The following is a 16485-nucleotide window of genomic DNA, read 5'->3' as shown; positions in this document are numbered from 1 at the left end:
CACATGCAACAATGTCACAGGCCCTGTCAGGTGTGCAACCCTCAGACTTTTCAGACACTGACATCTTCCCTTTAGTTAGCCAAAGTTCATTTCATTGTGTGCCCTTGTCCTGGCTAGAGCTGCATTGTAATTGGTTTGGGTCAGGGAATGGGGTCATAAAACACCTGTCTGCAGGCAGGAACATGTCATAATCACCTATGAAAAAATGCAGTTCTGTTAGGATCAGCATAAGTGTATGTAATACAGTGAGCTTGATATTTAATTGTGGAACTTTCCTTACCACTTTCAAATAATGTGCATAAATGTGAATCTCTGAAAATTCTTAAGTCATGCACAGATCCTGGCCATTTTGCTTTCACATTTGTGATATGGAAGATTTTAGTCAATTGCCTTTTTTTTTTTTTTTTTTATATAATATTACTAATCTGGAATATTAAGAATCACAATAGTAACTGGGCTGCACATTTACATTGTGAACCCTCTTTCTGTTCACATAATCCCCTTCATTGAGGCCTTGATGGCAGTCTATAGCCTATAGTCTACCAATCACGTTAGTGAAGCCTGAGTGACATATACTGTAATCGGCATGGTCATGATTGCATGATCTTCATAAAAAATTATGATAGCCTAAAAAAAAAAGGAAAAAAAAGAAAAAAGGCTTAAAAAAAAATGCTTTACAACATTGGGTCTTAAGTGGCTTGGAAATGCCCAAAAAAAACCTAAAACTGTTTTTTAAACCTAAAAGCGCCAGGTAAACTCCGAATGACACGACAGACAGCACTTTCCATCAAGTTCTCCGCATCTCCAATAGTGTAAAGGAAAGAGCCACTCGCAAATAATCTTAGGGCAATGCAAACAGTTTGTGCTGTAGCCTAGTTAAAGCCCGACTCCGACAAGTCGAAAATAAATGTGCGTTTCCAACAAATTAATAATGTAAACGACAATCTCACGAGTCACGAGAAAAAATCTATATCTCAGAAAGTGCACTATCGCGCTGCGCTGGACTTCCGTATCAGCTCTGCTTATAAAGCCGCAGTCTAATCCTGTTAACATGAAATAAGCCTGCTCCCGAGCAGGTTTAAGATTGCGCACCTGTTGCTATGACAGCAAGTCCAGGATGAGCGTCGAAGAACCAAACAATCCAAGATGCCAAATCCCCAACAATCAAATCCAGCTAACTGAGTTAGCGACGTACGAAGAACGGGCCCCTGTTCTGTGAACTGCAACCAAATAGGAAACACCATTATTATTGAGAAGCCTGAGGGCAATGAAGCTGCATTCAGAGTATGTTGAAAAACCTTGGCCAAGAACTTTGGTTTCAATGGAAAAGTATGCAGAATTACTTGCATTTTTTTTTAGCTATGTAAACATTTATGTTTCATTGGTGTTCTTCCAAGGATTAAAATAGTTTAATTTTTGTTTCTGAAATGTGCATTTATACGGTCATATAACAGACTTCTTCCTATTTCAGTTCCATATACTTTATACTCCTTTTTGCCCTTTAAATCTCTGTTCAGTGTTTAATACTTTTGACTGATCTTTGGTGTTTTGCCATGTCATTTTTTTTAATTACTTGATTAGGGGTGGAGAGGCACCATTGTGTACGCTGTGTCAAAAAGGGAGGACCACTATCTGAAAACCCCTGACCTAATCTAATGGTTTAAATGCTGGTCTATATAGCATACACGGACGGCCGCATCTCGCAGCTTTTGCAGCATCTCGTATATATCAGATTAATTTTTTTATTTTTTTTTATTAAGTTTCTGAATGTCATTTTCAAAACATCCTGTTTTTTTCTTGGTAATACAAGCGTTAATGGAACATTTCATTTTATCATTTTGCAAACATTGTGGGGAATATTACCGAATGTTCTCTAGACATTCTGAAACATGTAGTAACATTTAGAATAAATTACACAATGGTATTTCTAACAGAGAAAATGTGTTGCAAGTCAAATACCACAAAATGTTTAATTTGCTTGGTTTTGCTCCAGAATCAACGCTCACTGCATTATTTGCTCCTTTTTTCTTTTTTTTGGGATAGGGTGCACGAGTTTGGGATATGATAATCTGACCTCTGTCACAGCAACCCAGGGGAAAGAGGGCTTGTCGAGCATCCAGATCTTTTCTTTATGCATTTACGTCACCATTTTTGTCGTGGGCTTCATTGGAAACTGGCTTGTCATATTTGTGACTGGCTTCAGAATGAAGACGACAGTCAACTCCATTTGGTTCCTCAACTGGGCAATTGCAGACTTCTTTTTCTCCTTTGCACTAGTCATGCACTTGGTCTTGGTCTTTAGCAAGCCACTGGGTTACTTTTTGTACAAGCTTCTCTCTTTCATGACAGATTTAAATATGTTTGCAAGCATTTTTTTTCTGACTGCTATCAGTCTGGACCGATGCCTGTGCACATGGATGATCGTGTGGGCTCGGAATAAACGAACTCTAGTCAAAGCTAAGATAATTTGCATGATTGTGTGGGTTTTATCCATTGTCTGTAGCATTCCTTTTGTAATTAATTTGTGCAAGTATCAAGTATCTCTGTACACATACAAGTTGGGCTTTATCATCCCCTTCCTGATCATTGCATCTTCATATATAGCAATTGGAGTGCGGGTCAAACATCTCAAAAGGGGGAAGTATCTCAGGTCTTACCGTCTTATTATTTCTGTGGTTCTGGCCTTTTTCTTATGTTGGTTCCCGTACCATATTCACAAATTGTGTTTCATTTCATTAAATGCAGTGGAGAATAAGCAGAATGTTAATGTTCGAGAAGTAATTTCTAAAGCAAGACCTTTTGTAGTGTGCCTGGCTTTTCTAAACAGCTGTCTGAACCCCATTCTCTATGTGTTCATGTGTGATGAGTATAAGAAGAAGCTTAAACAGTCTCTACTGCTGGTGCTGGAGACGGCGTTTGCTGAAAATCATCTGGACTTTCTTAATCACAAAGATGACAAAAAGAAACCAACAATTCCTTGATCAGCTGCCAAGACTTGCTCTTAAAGAAAACTAGACTCTCAGTAGCCTGTTGTTACAACAATTAATCTGATTTGTGTTGTAAACAAAAGAGTGTCAAATGTGTCTTGTGACTTGTGTGTATAAACAAGCATTCTAGTTAATGTTGTAATGGAAAAGTTAGATTTTCATTGATCTTCAGTAGATATTACAAAGTAATGTCACATGTTTCTATGTGAACGGGGAATATATGTGGAAGTGCAGGAGTGAGACACTTGGGAACAGCTGGGAAGGGATCATTTTACCCTAGTATTGACTTTTGGTGGTCTTAAGTGTCAGCTAGTGATAAATAGAAGCTTATACAACAATGCGTGCTTTATCTATGGAATGTGTGGCGGAAAGAAGCCCTGCTGAATAAGGCCTTGAAACGAGTATAAAGGCTGCCCAGCTCTTCCTGTCTGGGTCTCACTCCACAGCGTAACTTCTATGTGGCGACTGGGCCTTCTAGCAAGAATAAATACCTTTTAAAAGACAATTGGATTCAGAGTGTATCTTACGCAGTGATGAGGGTTGAATAGAAATTTTTGCCACAACAATGTCAATGTCCAAAAATGAATGTCTGGATATGAACTATTTAGTGAAAGTTTCACACTGTCACGAGATAGTGTCGTTTGATAGCGTGTCAGCACAGGGAACACATTCCTCTGCATTCAATTAATATTTCAGACTGCAGAAATAGAACTTAAAAATGTATAGTCCATAAAAATAGTTCGCTTTCGAGAGGTCTCTCGTATTGCGTAAGTAGCTTACGTTATGGGAAACACTCCTTTTCTCGAGAATATTGAAGACAAATTTTTTAAAACGCAGTGCAGCTGGCAGGCACCTCAGCAGAGGCCTGCTCCTTTCTTTCCTGAAGTACACGATGAGCTAACTAAGTCGTGAAAAGCGCCGCATTCAGCTCGTCTAAAACCTTCTATTACCTCAACACTCTCGACTGGCGAGGGCGCTGTGGAAAAAGGCTATGAGACGATTCCTCCCCTCGAAGAAGCTGTGGCCGCAAACCTTTGTCCTGCCACCGCCATGGGATGGAAACCTAAAGCGACTCACCCGTCCAAGCCGCCCGCTATATGCATTCCCTCCGGTCACGATGCTTCCTCAGGTCATCGAACAGATCAGGGAGTGCAAGTGTGCAGTGCTCTTGATAGCTCCTCTCTGGAAGAATCAGCTATGGTTCTCCGAGTCGACTCAGCTGCTGGAAACAGCCCCATGGCCGATTTCGCTGAGGAGAGACCTTAAAAATTTGGCTTCAATATTCTCGAGAAAAGGAGTTTTCCCCATAGCGTAAGCTACTTACGCAATACTCGTTCCCTTCTCTCAGGGAACCGAGGTTATGTTAGTAACCGAGATGATTTCTGTTGAAGCATATTTCTCTACACCATCCCACCATCACTCTTAAAGCGAAGTAAAGAAGAACTTATCATCAGTTGTTGATTTTCAACTATAACAAAATTTGAAAAAAGGATTTTATGGACCAGAAGACATAAAGAAAATGGGTAAGAATCTATGTACATTATATGCATATTTGTTGCCTGGAGAGCATGGGTGTGAGGAGAAAATCTTGTAATCTCTCTGTAATTGGGTGAAAATTGTAGAGATAAAATCCAAAAGGATTTTCACATGTGTCCTTAACTACAGTGCATATCACAGGGATTTTTGTTTAATTGATGATCAAAACAGATGGTATCTCTCTTTCTTTCTTGTTTATTTGTAGGTGTCTTTTATAGGCCTACATAGATATTTGAGACCAGGGTTGGTGGGCCCAGAGACTGCATAGGGCACATTTTACCCACACTTCCTTTGGCTTTGAGTTGCCAAATGGTTTCATACAGACAACGTTAAAGTTTTCATTCTCTGCGGTCTCACCACTGGCTTTCAACATTGTCATCGCAACTGATCTGACTGACCTGCCTTTTACTAAAATGCCATTAGTTCCTCTTTTTTTTAAAAACACTGTCTGGCACACCTCTGTTGTTCTTTTCAACTGTATAGGCATTCTGGAAGATTATTAAAAATAAGCTGTTCTTAGTTGTTTTTAATTTTTCAAAGATGTGTTACAACCTACCCCTCCACTGTCAGACAGTGTTTAGCTAACCGTATTAGGATAATGGTTTAAAATTAGCAGGTTAAAATGCATCACATTTTGCCTGAGAAACTACAATTTAATCTTATATAAGTTATATGATTTTATCTGCAAAAGTATAATTACTAATATAGTTTTAGTCAAATAAATTACATTCTTACCAAAAAATCTTTTTTTTTTTTCTTTTTTTTTTAAATCTGCATGTACCCATTTACTGCCTTGACAACCATTAATATGGGATCTGGGAGGAAGTGGGCGAATAATGAAATGATCATTGGACTCCTAGCTTGTCCCTGATTGGTGGAATTGGTAGTGTTACAACTCACCCCATGTTACAACCATCTACCCTAAGCATAGACGGATACCTGCATCTCGCAGCTTTTGCAGCATTTCGCAAATATCATATAACAAAAATATGTTCTAAAAACATTTTGCCAATGTTCTCGTTAAGTTATGAAAACGTTATTTCTGAATGTCATGTTCAAAACGTCAGTTTTTTCTTGGTTGTACAGTACAAACGTTAAAGGAACATTCCATTTTAGCATTTTGCAAACATTGTGGGGAATATTATCTCTGAATGTTCTCTAGACATTCTGAAACATGTAGTAACATTTAGAAAAACAAAAATACACAATGGTAGTTCTAACAGAGAAACCAATGTAAGTCAAATACCACAAAATGTTTAATTTGCATGTTTTTGCTCCAGCTCCACCAACTCTCACTGCATTGTTTTCTCCTTGTTTCTTTTTTTATTTTATTTTATTTAATTTTTTATAAGGTGCACCAGTTTGGGATATGATAATCTGATCACTGTCACAATGACACAGGTGAAAGAGGGGTTGTCCAGCATCCAGATCTTTGTTATCTTAAAAGTGTATAGTTGATAAACATAGATTTCTGTTGAAGCATATTTCTCAACACCATCCCACCATCAATCTTTAAGAGAAGTAAAGGGGAACTTATCATCAGTTGTTGATTTTCAACTATAACAGAACTCGCAAAGAGGTTTATATGGACCTGAAGCCATAAAGAAAATGGGTAAGAATCTATATACATTATATGCATATTTGTTGCCTGTTGAGAGCATATGGGTGTGAGGAGAGAATATTATCATTCTCTGTATTTGGATGAAAATTGTAGAGAGATTAGAGAAATTTCCAAAAGGATTTTTCACATGTGTCCTTAACTGCAGGCCATGTCCAAGCTGGGTTTAAACTTTTCATTTTTTTTTTTAATTGATGGTTTATTTATTTAGTACTTTTAAATGGCCTTTTATAGGCATATATATATATATATATATATAAATAAAAAGGCAATAGGCATATATATATTATTATAAAAAAAAAATTATGGTCATAATAAGGAATAATCATACACCATTTAATATTTACCAGAATTTTTTTTCCGACCGTCTTATAAACTGTAATTGTGTCATCTTATGTGAAAAGTGTGAACATTGTATTTTAATTTTATGTGTTTGCGTATATGTATTGTAGATACAGTTCATGCTGTTGAAACGTTAGGACAAAAAAAATGGACATTGCAGAATAGTAAAAACTTAAAAATAGAAAATTACATTAATTGATAAGAGTGTTAAAGTATAGGCTTTGTATGACATCCTGGGGTAGAAAATGTGTTGCATGTGAAAAGTGGCATAAAAACATTCAGAGTCCAGAAACCAAAACTCACTATATTTTCTTCTCTTGTTTTCGTGTAGCAACCACTACTTTTGGATTTCAAAATGTGACCAGATTCAGTACGGACAATTCTACAGTGCAGACAGAGATCTTCTCAGGCATTACCATCTTTATTATATGCATTTACTTTGTCATACCTGCTGTAGGTCTCATTGGAAACGGGCTTGTCATATTTGTGACTGGTTACAAAATGAAGACGACAGTCAACTCCATTTGGTTCCTCAACTTGGCAATTGCAGACTTCATCTGCTGCTTAACTCTAATCATAAAAACCATTTTAGTCGTATGCAATATGGTCAAGCATTTTGGTACCTTCAAGTGCATGTTTCTCCGCTTTATGATTTACCAAAACTCATTTGCTAGCATTTTGCTGCTGATGACTATTAGTCTGGACCGATGCCTGTGCACATGGAAGGTTGTGTGGTCTCGAAATAATCGAACCCTATTAAAAGCCAGAATCATCTGCGTGATTGTGTGGGTTTTATCCATTGGCTTCTGCATCCCTGTAGTTATCAATCCCTCAAGAGCGGACCAGTCTCTGGTCACATGCAAGTTCATAGTGGGCTTTCTCATTCCCTTCCTGATCATTGCATCTTCGTATATAGCTATCGGTGTGCGAGTCAAACGTCTCAGAATGGAAAACCAGCTCAGGTCTTACCGGGTCATTATATCTGCGGTCCTGGCCTTTTTCATATGCTGGCTTCCTTATCATGTCTACAAATTTTATTGCAAAAGTGCAGAAGAGAATCAGTGCATTAAGTCTTCTAAAGCTCTAGATCCTGTATCAACTATAGTTGACATCCTGGCTCATCTCAACAGCTGTCTGAACCCCTTTCTCTATGTGTTCATGTGTGATGAGTTTAAGAAGAAGCTTAAACAGTCTCTACTGCTGGTGCTGGAGACGGCGTTTGCTGAAAATCATCTGGACTTCAAAGTCTTAAAACAAACAAAAGATACCATCATCTCTATCTCTGCCAGCTGCCAGGATAACAAAACAAGCGTTTAAGATTATATAGACATTTACAACTTCACTTTTCTGCTTTGATGGCCACACTTTTACGGCATGTCCACATGAGGTTCAACAGTATTAAACAGCCATCAACTGCATTATATACATGAAAATGTTGAATCAATGACTCAATTTGCTCCATAGCAATTGTACTGGAGAAAAAATGTATTATGGTCTAATTAAAATTAAATGGACTAATCTGGCTAAATCTTGTTGTCTATTTTAATAAGACGTGAATCTCATTTTATCTGCATTTCATGGGATGCATAGGTAAGAAAAAAATACTTTCCTTTTCCAATGGTGGACCGTACAATGTAGTTTAACTTCGTCACTTTTCAAGTGGGTTATCTGTAGCCTACTTTATGAAAGTATTTTATTGTGGGAAAATTTTATTTTCACTTCAATATACATCTCAGTAGCGTAGCCACAAAGGGACATGGGGTTGTGTTCTGATCGCTTAAAATAAAAAATTACGGAATGTTGATTTGCTAGCCTAATTGATAGATCAACAGACCAATGCTGCGCAATAAAATGCTACAGCTGTTTTCAAACTTATTGGTTTGATTATGTCACGTGTTGTGCTAAGAACTAAATTAGACAAACAATGTTGCCAGTAAGTTACTGTAATTAAGATTTACAGTACAATTACCGTATTTCAGTTTTACAGTAACTACATGGTACTGTAATTCTTTTTTCAAGAAGGGCATTTGATACAGTTTCAAATGTGAACTTTGTGAAGTGAGAACTTTGATAAAAGAAATTAGGGATTGAAACAGTGTGAATAGCCAGTCGTTAGTAATTATAATGCAGACAAAAGAAAAGCATATTTAGAGCCATAACCAGGCTGGAGAGGTGTGAATGTGTGCAGGGGAGACTGAGACTGAATGGGGCTCGTTTGCACCACAAAACAATAGAGACTGAATAGATGCTTAGAAGATGACAACAAACATCAGTTTGCATTTTAGAGTCTAATCAAAATAAAGTCATATTACATGATCTTGAAAAACATTTAACTAAATACAGAGTTTTAGACTTATCATCTTCAGATTTTAAACATAACATGGTGAGACGTGGCTTTAGCTGCAGTGCATTTCTAGATTGATACAATGCCAACTTCAATTTTATTTTCATGAAGATGTTTCATAAAAATACATTTTTAATAACTTTACAAAACTTTGAAGCTATTTATAACTTTTTTTTTTCATTATTTTTTTTTTTTTTCATTATGACAATAATTAATTCTACATTTACAATAAACTGCCAGGTGTCAGCTTTCAAATGAGATCATACTTGTGCTTTTAGTACAAAGGGTTCATGAACTGTATCTTTCAGTTTGGGTATGCCATTTCTGGGAATATATAAAAAGTGGGGTTGCAGCCTAACAGGTTAAAACATTTCATATACATCACAAAATAAACAGTCTGCCAATGCTGGAAATTATGTGTTAAATTTTATGTGTTAAAATGTTTAGGACAAAGTTTTTTGTGTTAATTTTAACTCATTCATTGTGTTAATGATTTTAACAAAGTAAATATGTCAGAAAGTTTAGCACAAAGATATGTAAATGTGTTAAATTAACACATTATGTTTTGTAAATTAACAATACAAATTGTTAAAAAACATACATAAAATCCTAGTCTTGTGTTTATATAGTGCTGGTGATTATTTTCTCCCTTCCTTCTCTCTCTCTCTCTCTCTCTCTCTCTCTCTCTTTCTCTCTTTCTCTCATGCAGCACTCCAAATCGTCCGCAGCTGATGCTAATTAGCAGGAGCGTGGCTTTCTGTTGGCAGCCTGTATAAAGCAGCAAACAAACTGTAATCAGGAGGAATTCCTCTCCAGCTATCACAGATGCTGTTGTGTTAACTGCTGTTGAAAAAGAAAAATTATATTCTGTTGTCTGAGTACAACGACAATTTAGACTGTGTGAGTTTAAATTATTAAACTGTGTAGGGAGACGGGCGCCAATTTATTTGGATTATCCATCCCTAAACTGTTCTCCTGTTTTTTTCTCGCTAGTCAGGGAGAGAGGTAAGATAACTGTCTTTAATTTTTTATTTCTTTTGTTAGGTAATTTATCTGGGTTTAAACTTTAGGAAGCCCTTGTTTTGTTTGTTATTTTGGCCTGGCCCTCTCCTGATGATCTGGTTATTATTAAGTGTGCTTGCTGAAAGCAGCACACTTATTGTTCTTCTTCTTCTTCTTCTTCTTCTTCTTCTTCTTCTTCTTATTCTTATTCTTATTCTTATTCTTATTCTTATTCTTATTCTTATTCTTATTATTCTTATTCTTATTCTTCTTCTTATTATTATTATTATTCCCGGGAGAATTTTTTTTTGCCAGCTCCTGCGCCTAGGCCCTTTGAGACAGAGACACTGTTCCAACTTTAAAAAGTCCGGTCAGTACCGGTGTAAGTTGCTCGCGAAGATGACATCACGAGTCCATGTCATTCGTCTGCCATATTGGATTGAACAAAGCGAAACAAAATTTTCACAGGTCACAAATTTGGTCTGAACTTCACGAAACTGGACGTACATGATCCTTAGACTAAGCCTCACAAAAGTTACTAGAAGGATTTTTGATTTTCGGAAGCGTTTGCCCGTCACGGCCAAACGAAATCGGCGGCGTAGTCGCCAAACAGGAAGTCGTCCATATCTCAGGAACTCTGTCACGTATCGAAACCAAACTTTGTACATGAACAAACATTTTATTTCAGGCTAATTGACAAACCCATTTACTTATGTCTATGCAAAAGATTTTCACCACACACTTTTAATGTTAATGCATTTAGACAGTAGGTGGCACTGTTGTATTACATTTCACAGAGCTGCCAAGTCAGTGTATAGACTGCATTCGTTTTTGCTAGGTTTGTTTTAATAAATGCAGGACCTGAATTTAGTTTTTTAACTGTGTTTGTGCGCGCGGGAAATATGCTGCGCGTAACAATAGAAAACAAGGAGAAACGCGCAGTCACATGCTCAAACAATCAACAACGTCGCTCTAGAGGTGCGTCCCATTTGACCGTAAGTGCACTTCACAGGGTATTCCGCCATCTTAAGTGAGATTCCAATCCGAAGGTAGCGAACATGTTCAGTTCGAAGGGCACTGCGCACGGCATAGGGAATAAGGGAACATCAATAAATCACTTTACAGGAAGTGGAGAGCGATGATCACCCAACTGTCATTTCGCGCACCACGTCACCAGTAAGAACGGACATAAGGGAAGGGAGGAAACTACCGGAAGTATGCTGTAACGCGAGACACGGCGAGACTTGGCAGAATCTAACATGGCGTGCTTCTGAAGCAAGCAAACAAACAAATGCTTAATTAACGAAAGGATAAAAATAATAATATATCAAGTCAAGTAAGTAATTTATAAAAAATAAAATAAAAAACACATTAAACTTGGCAATCCTGGATCATAGGGAGGAGGATTTAGCCAGCTTGACGAGCTTTATTGACGAGAGCTACCAGTGGGTCGTTATGGGAAAATCCAAGAGGAGTCGGAAAGACTCCCCCGGGGAATCCTCTCCGACATCACCAACCGGGAGCGACACGGCGGATATATTGCTCTCCATAGAAGGGAAATTATCCAGCTTTGATGCGCGGTTGGGCTTGCTGGAGGTTCTTCACCGGGAAATCCAGGCTCTACGTGAGTCTCTGGAATACAGCCAAAAGCAGGTATAAGATCTGGCCGCGGAGAATAGCACCTTCCGGGAGTCCGTGAAATACTTAAACGAAGAGGTAACACGACTCTCGGTAGAAAATAAGAAAATGAAAGAAACAGTTCTAGACGTGCAGGGTAGGAGCATGAGGGATAATCTGGTTTTCGCTGGTCTGCCAGAGCAACCCGAGGAAGATGCGGAGGTAACTGTCAAAAACTTTCTGCAAATACAACTGAAACTTCCAGAAGTTAACGTTAAGGCTATTCAATTTGATCGCGTACATCGTCTAGGCGCAAAAAGATCAGCAGGGCAAAGACCGCGTCCCATAGTTGCTAAATTTGTGCTTCATAAAGAAAAAGAAGAGGTAAAGCGCTGTGGTAGACAGCTCCGGGGAACTGACTACAGCATGAATGATCAGTTCCCAAAAGAAATCCTGGAGCGTCGTAAGATCTTGTTCCCCATTAGGAGGAGATTCCTGGAGGAAGGAGCCCGCGCTGTCATCTCGGTGGACAAACTGTATGTAAATGGGCACCTACATCGAGACCAGAAATCTACCCCTTGGCTCTACTGAAACTAGATATGTATTCTCTTTTTTCATTCAGTTCACATGACAGAGATATGTTAATCTGACTCACTGGTTTTAATACATAAGATCTGCTAATTGATGGTGATATTTACTCACTATAACACTGCCAGTCTCTAGTCTATGTCAATAGCTAGGTTTTTTCTTTGTTTTTTCTTTTCTTTTCTTTTTTCTTTTTTTTTAAAATGGTTTCTGCATTTATATTCTTTTTCTCTTTTTTTTCTATTCTCTTTTCTTGCACTGTTTTTTCTTTATTTCTGCACACTATTCCCTGCTTTCACCCCCCAGGCGGTCACTTCATTAATACAAACAACATACACATAGAAATATACTGGTATCTGTATAAGATCCATATACACAGTCATATTACACACATAGAGTCACACAAATGTAAAGATACACACACAATTACACACACCATGTATTCGCTCTTACATACACACACACACACACACACACACACACACACACACACACATTTGTAGATAGTATTCAACACATACCACCACTATGAGCATGAACACATTTAGATTTATCACGTGGAATGTACACGGAGCCGGGACCAGAGAGAAGAGGCTAAAAATTCACAATCAATTAAAAGACTTACATGCTGATATTGTGTTTTTACAGGAGATTCATATGTCAAATACGTCAGTTGATATTCTTTCTACAGTACAGTTTCCGCACATTTTTTCTTCCAGTTATAATTCTAAACAGAGAGGTGTTGCTATTTTGATTAATAGAAAGGTCAAATTCACATTATTCAGCATAGTTACAGATCCTGAAGGGAGATTTATAGTAGTTAATTTATCAGTTCAGAACATGAAACTGTGCTTAGCCAACTTATATGGCCCAAATGTTGATGACCCTTCCTTTTTTCATTCCTTCTTCACCTCACTGTCTGAGCATACAGACAGTGTATTGATTATTGGAGGGGACTTCAACATGGTAATGGACCCCACAGCTGACAGGCTTAGTAATGCAGGTAACTATCGTAACTGGCAATCTGTTAATACTGTTAAACAATACATGGAGGACCTGGGACTGTGTGACGTTTGGCGTTCTTACCACCCTAATCTTAAAGAATATACTTTTTTTTCTTCAGTTCATCATTCATACTCTAGATTAGATTACTTTCTAGTTAGCAGCTCTTTAGTGAGTGAGTTATCTGATATTCAGATTCACCCCATCACTGTGAGTGACCATGCCCCAGTTTCCTTCAACCTGAGGAATAAATCAGTTACTCCACCATCTAGGAATTGGAGATTCAATACGGCATTGCTTAAAGACCCTGATTTTATCAGCTATTTCAAAAGAGAATGGTCTAACTATTTAGAAAACAATGATACACCAGGAGTCTCAGCAGGCATCCTATGGGAAGCAGGGAAGGCAGTGATGAGAGGAAATTTAATTTAAGAATTAAAGCATTAGAGGACATCTACAATATATCACCGGAAGAACAGACGCTAAAGCAAATAAGGAAAGCTAAACTTGAATTAAATGAAATAATTAATAAGAAAACACAGTTTATGGTACAACGATTACGCTTGGAGCAGTTCGAACATAGCAACAAATCTGGAAAATTTTTAGCTAACCAATTAAAAACTAACAAAGAAAAATCAACAATTAATTCAGTTAAAGATTCAGTAGGTAATATCATACACGAGCCCAATGCAATAAATGATACTTTTAGAAATTTCTATAGAACCCTATATTCATCCCAACTAGATCCATTAGATAGCGATATCCAGAAATTCTTGAATAACATAAACCTTCCAAAATTAAATGAAGAACAAGTCATGGCCTTAGATTCTCCCCTTACAGTGGAAGAGCTACATGAAGCCCTTAAACATATGTCCTGCAATAAAGCTCCTGGACCAGATGGCTTCCCAATAGAATTTTATAAAGAATTTTGGACAACACTGGCACCAACTTTTTTTAAAATGGTTACACAAATTAAAGAAGAAAACTATTTAACATCAACCATGAACTCTGCAAACATTATCATACTGTTAAAAACAGGCAAAGACCCTACATTACCATCTAGTTATCGCCCCATATCATTGATAAATGCTGACCTTAAAATAATCTGCAAAACCTTAGCAGGAAGGTTAGAGAAAATAACTCCTCTTATAATTCACCCTGACCAAACGGGTTTTATAAAAGGCAGACATTCCTCTACCAATATGCGTAGATTTATCAATTTAATAGATTATTCTAACATTAATAATTTAGAAACAATTATAGTATCTCTGGATGCGGAAAAAGCCTTTGACAGAGTTAATTGGAAATTTCTACTAGCTACTTTAAGTAAATTTGGCTTTGGACCAACCTTTATTAACTGGATTAAGATCTTATATAAATCCCCTAATGCAAGAGTTAGGACAAATGATCAAACCTCTTCTAGCTTCAATCTGCAAAGAGGCACTAGGCAGGGATGTCCTCTTTCCCCATCGCTTTTTGCCATCTTTATAGAACCTTTAGCAATGGCAATCAGGCAAAATCAGAATATTAAAGGTGTTTGGTCCTTAAAGAATGAACATAAGATAAGCCTATATGCCGACGACGTTTTATTATTTCTTCAGAACTCACGTACATCTTTTTCTGAAACAATGTCATTAATCAATAAGTTCTCATCTCTGTCTGACTACTCTATTAACTGGTCAAAGAGTACAGTCCTACCGATCAACTGTAGGTTTCAAGGGCCATCCAGTATAGCATTACAGTCAGGTAATATAAGATATCTCGGCATAAACATCTCTTCCAGATTGTCAGATTTATTGAAGTTAAATCACACTCAACTACTGAAGACCATAGAGGACGATCTTGCTCGGTGGAAATCTTTACCCATCTCACTCATGGGTAGAGTTGCCACCATAAAAATGACGATCTTGCCTAAAATCAATTATTTGTTCTCTATGGTTCCTACGAAACCTCCCTATACGTGGTTTAGATCACTGGAATCACATATATCCCAATTTCTCTGGAAGAATAAACCCTCTCGAATCAGCCTGAAAACTCTACAGAAAACTAAAGACAGGGGTGGACTAGACTTACCTAATTTCCATCATTACTTCTTAGCAAATAAGTTACAGTATATATCTAAATGGCTTAAACCTAGTGCATTAGATGAAACATGGATGGATATAGAGCAAGCACTATGCGACAACCTGGAAATTTCTAACCTGCCGTATTTTAGCTCAAATATTAAGTCTCATAAGTGCTTTAAGAGCATTAACATCAGCACCTGTTTGACAGCCTGGTGGGAATTTCTTAAAAAAACAGACTCTTCAATGATCCCATGTAGGCTCACCCCTATATGGAATAATCCTGATATTATATTAAACAAAAATATGATTAATTTTATCCAATGGAAAAACAAAGGAATTAAACACTTAGAGCATTTAATCCATAACAGTAACTTTTTACCTTTTCAAACACTTACCTCACAGTACGGGATAAGTAATAACAGATATCTAGAATATCAACAACTCAAATCAGTAATAAGTAAAAAATTCCCCCTTAAGCAAACAAACCTGGAACTCCCACCAAGTTTTACAGAATTCAGGAGCCTTGGTACTCCAAAGCTACTATCGAAAATATATAGATTAATTTCCAAAATAGATGATACAATTTCATTTCCAATTGTAAAATGGGAGTTAGATCTATCACTGAATCCCACCAATCAGTTCTGGTCAGAAATAATACTAAATAACTTTAATATGACTGACAGCTTAAATCTACAACTTACACAATACAAAATCCTCCATAGAACTTATTACACAGGACAAAGGATGTTCAAGATGGGTTTTAATCAATCAAACATTTGCACGCAGTGCACAAGTAACACAGCAGACGATTACATACATGCCTTGTGGCTCTGCACACCAGTCCAAAGATTTTGGACTAAGGTTTGCGAGGACTTATCAATATGGCTTAAGTGTAATATACCTGCTTGCCCAAAATTATGTATATTAGGTGACCTAAATGATATTAATATGGAGATCGACAAAGCACACATGGTCCTCACCACACTAACTGTCGCAAAGAAAATTATCCTTTTGAATTGGAAAACTAAAAATAATCTTAGCATTAATCAGTATAGAAATCTCCTGTCGGACCATATCAGTATGGAGTCCATGTTTGCCTTTAACAAACTTCAATCAGCTGACTTCAATTCTCTCTGGGCCCCGCTGATTAGTTATGTTACTTAGTGGGAGGGAAGGGATATGTGTTCTGCCCTACTGGGGGCTATGGGGGTCTGCTGTATGATCAACGCAAGCCCGTGACCAGTCTGTGCCTCTGCCCAGCAGTCTACAGTTAGCACAAGCCTGTTACCAGTCTGTGTCCCTGCTTAGCGGCCTGCAGTCAGCCTAATCTCGTCACCAGTCTGTGTCCCAGCCCAGCAGTCTGCAGTCAGCACAAGCCCATTACCA

General features: G+C 37.6%; 2 protein-coding genes across 2 annotated transcripts; both read left to right on the top strand.

Moving 5' to 3' along the window:
• Positions 1–2323: 2323 nt before the first annotated feature.
• LOC311296871 (prostaglandin D2 receptor 2-like) lies at positions 2324–2981 on the top strand (the record flags this gene model as incomplete). The annotated part of the gene is made up of 1 exon (XM_084418855.1): positions 2324–2981. Exon 1 carries the CDS (start codon positions 2343–2345, stop codon positions 2979–2981), a length of 639 nt encoding a protein of 212 aa, XP_084274981.1. The 5' UTR covers positions 2324–2342.
• A 3083-nt stretch (positions 2982–6064) lies between these two features.
• Positions 6065–8008, top strand: LOC311296349 (C3a anaphylatoxin chemotactic receptor-like). The gene is made up of 2 exons (XM_084418051.1): positions 6065–6135; positions 6815–8008. Exons 1-2 carry the CDS (start codon positions 6132–6134, stop codon positions 7798–7800), a joined length of 990 nt encoding a protein of 329 aa, XP_084274177.1. The 5' UTR covers positions 6065–6131; the 3' UTR covers positions 7801–8008.
• The last annotated feature ends 8477 nt before the right edge of the window (positions 8009–16485 follow it).

The sequence above is a fragment of the Rutilus rutilus genome (genome assembly GCF_951802725.1).
Source record: "Rutilus rutilus genome assembly, chromosome: 9".
Taxonomy (NCBI): Eukaryota; Metazoa; Chordata; class Actinopteri; order Cypriniformes; family Leuciscidae; genus Rutilus; species Rutilus rutilus.
Note: the sequence above shows the minus strand (reverse complement) of the source record. Positions and strands in the feature narration are given on the sequence as shown.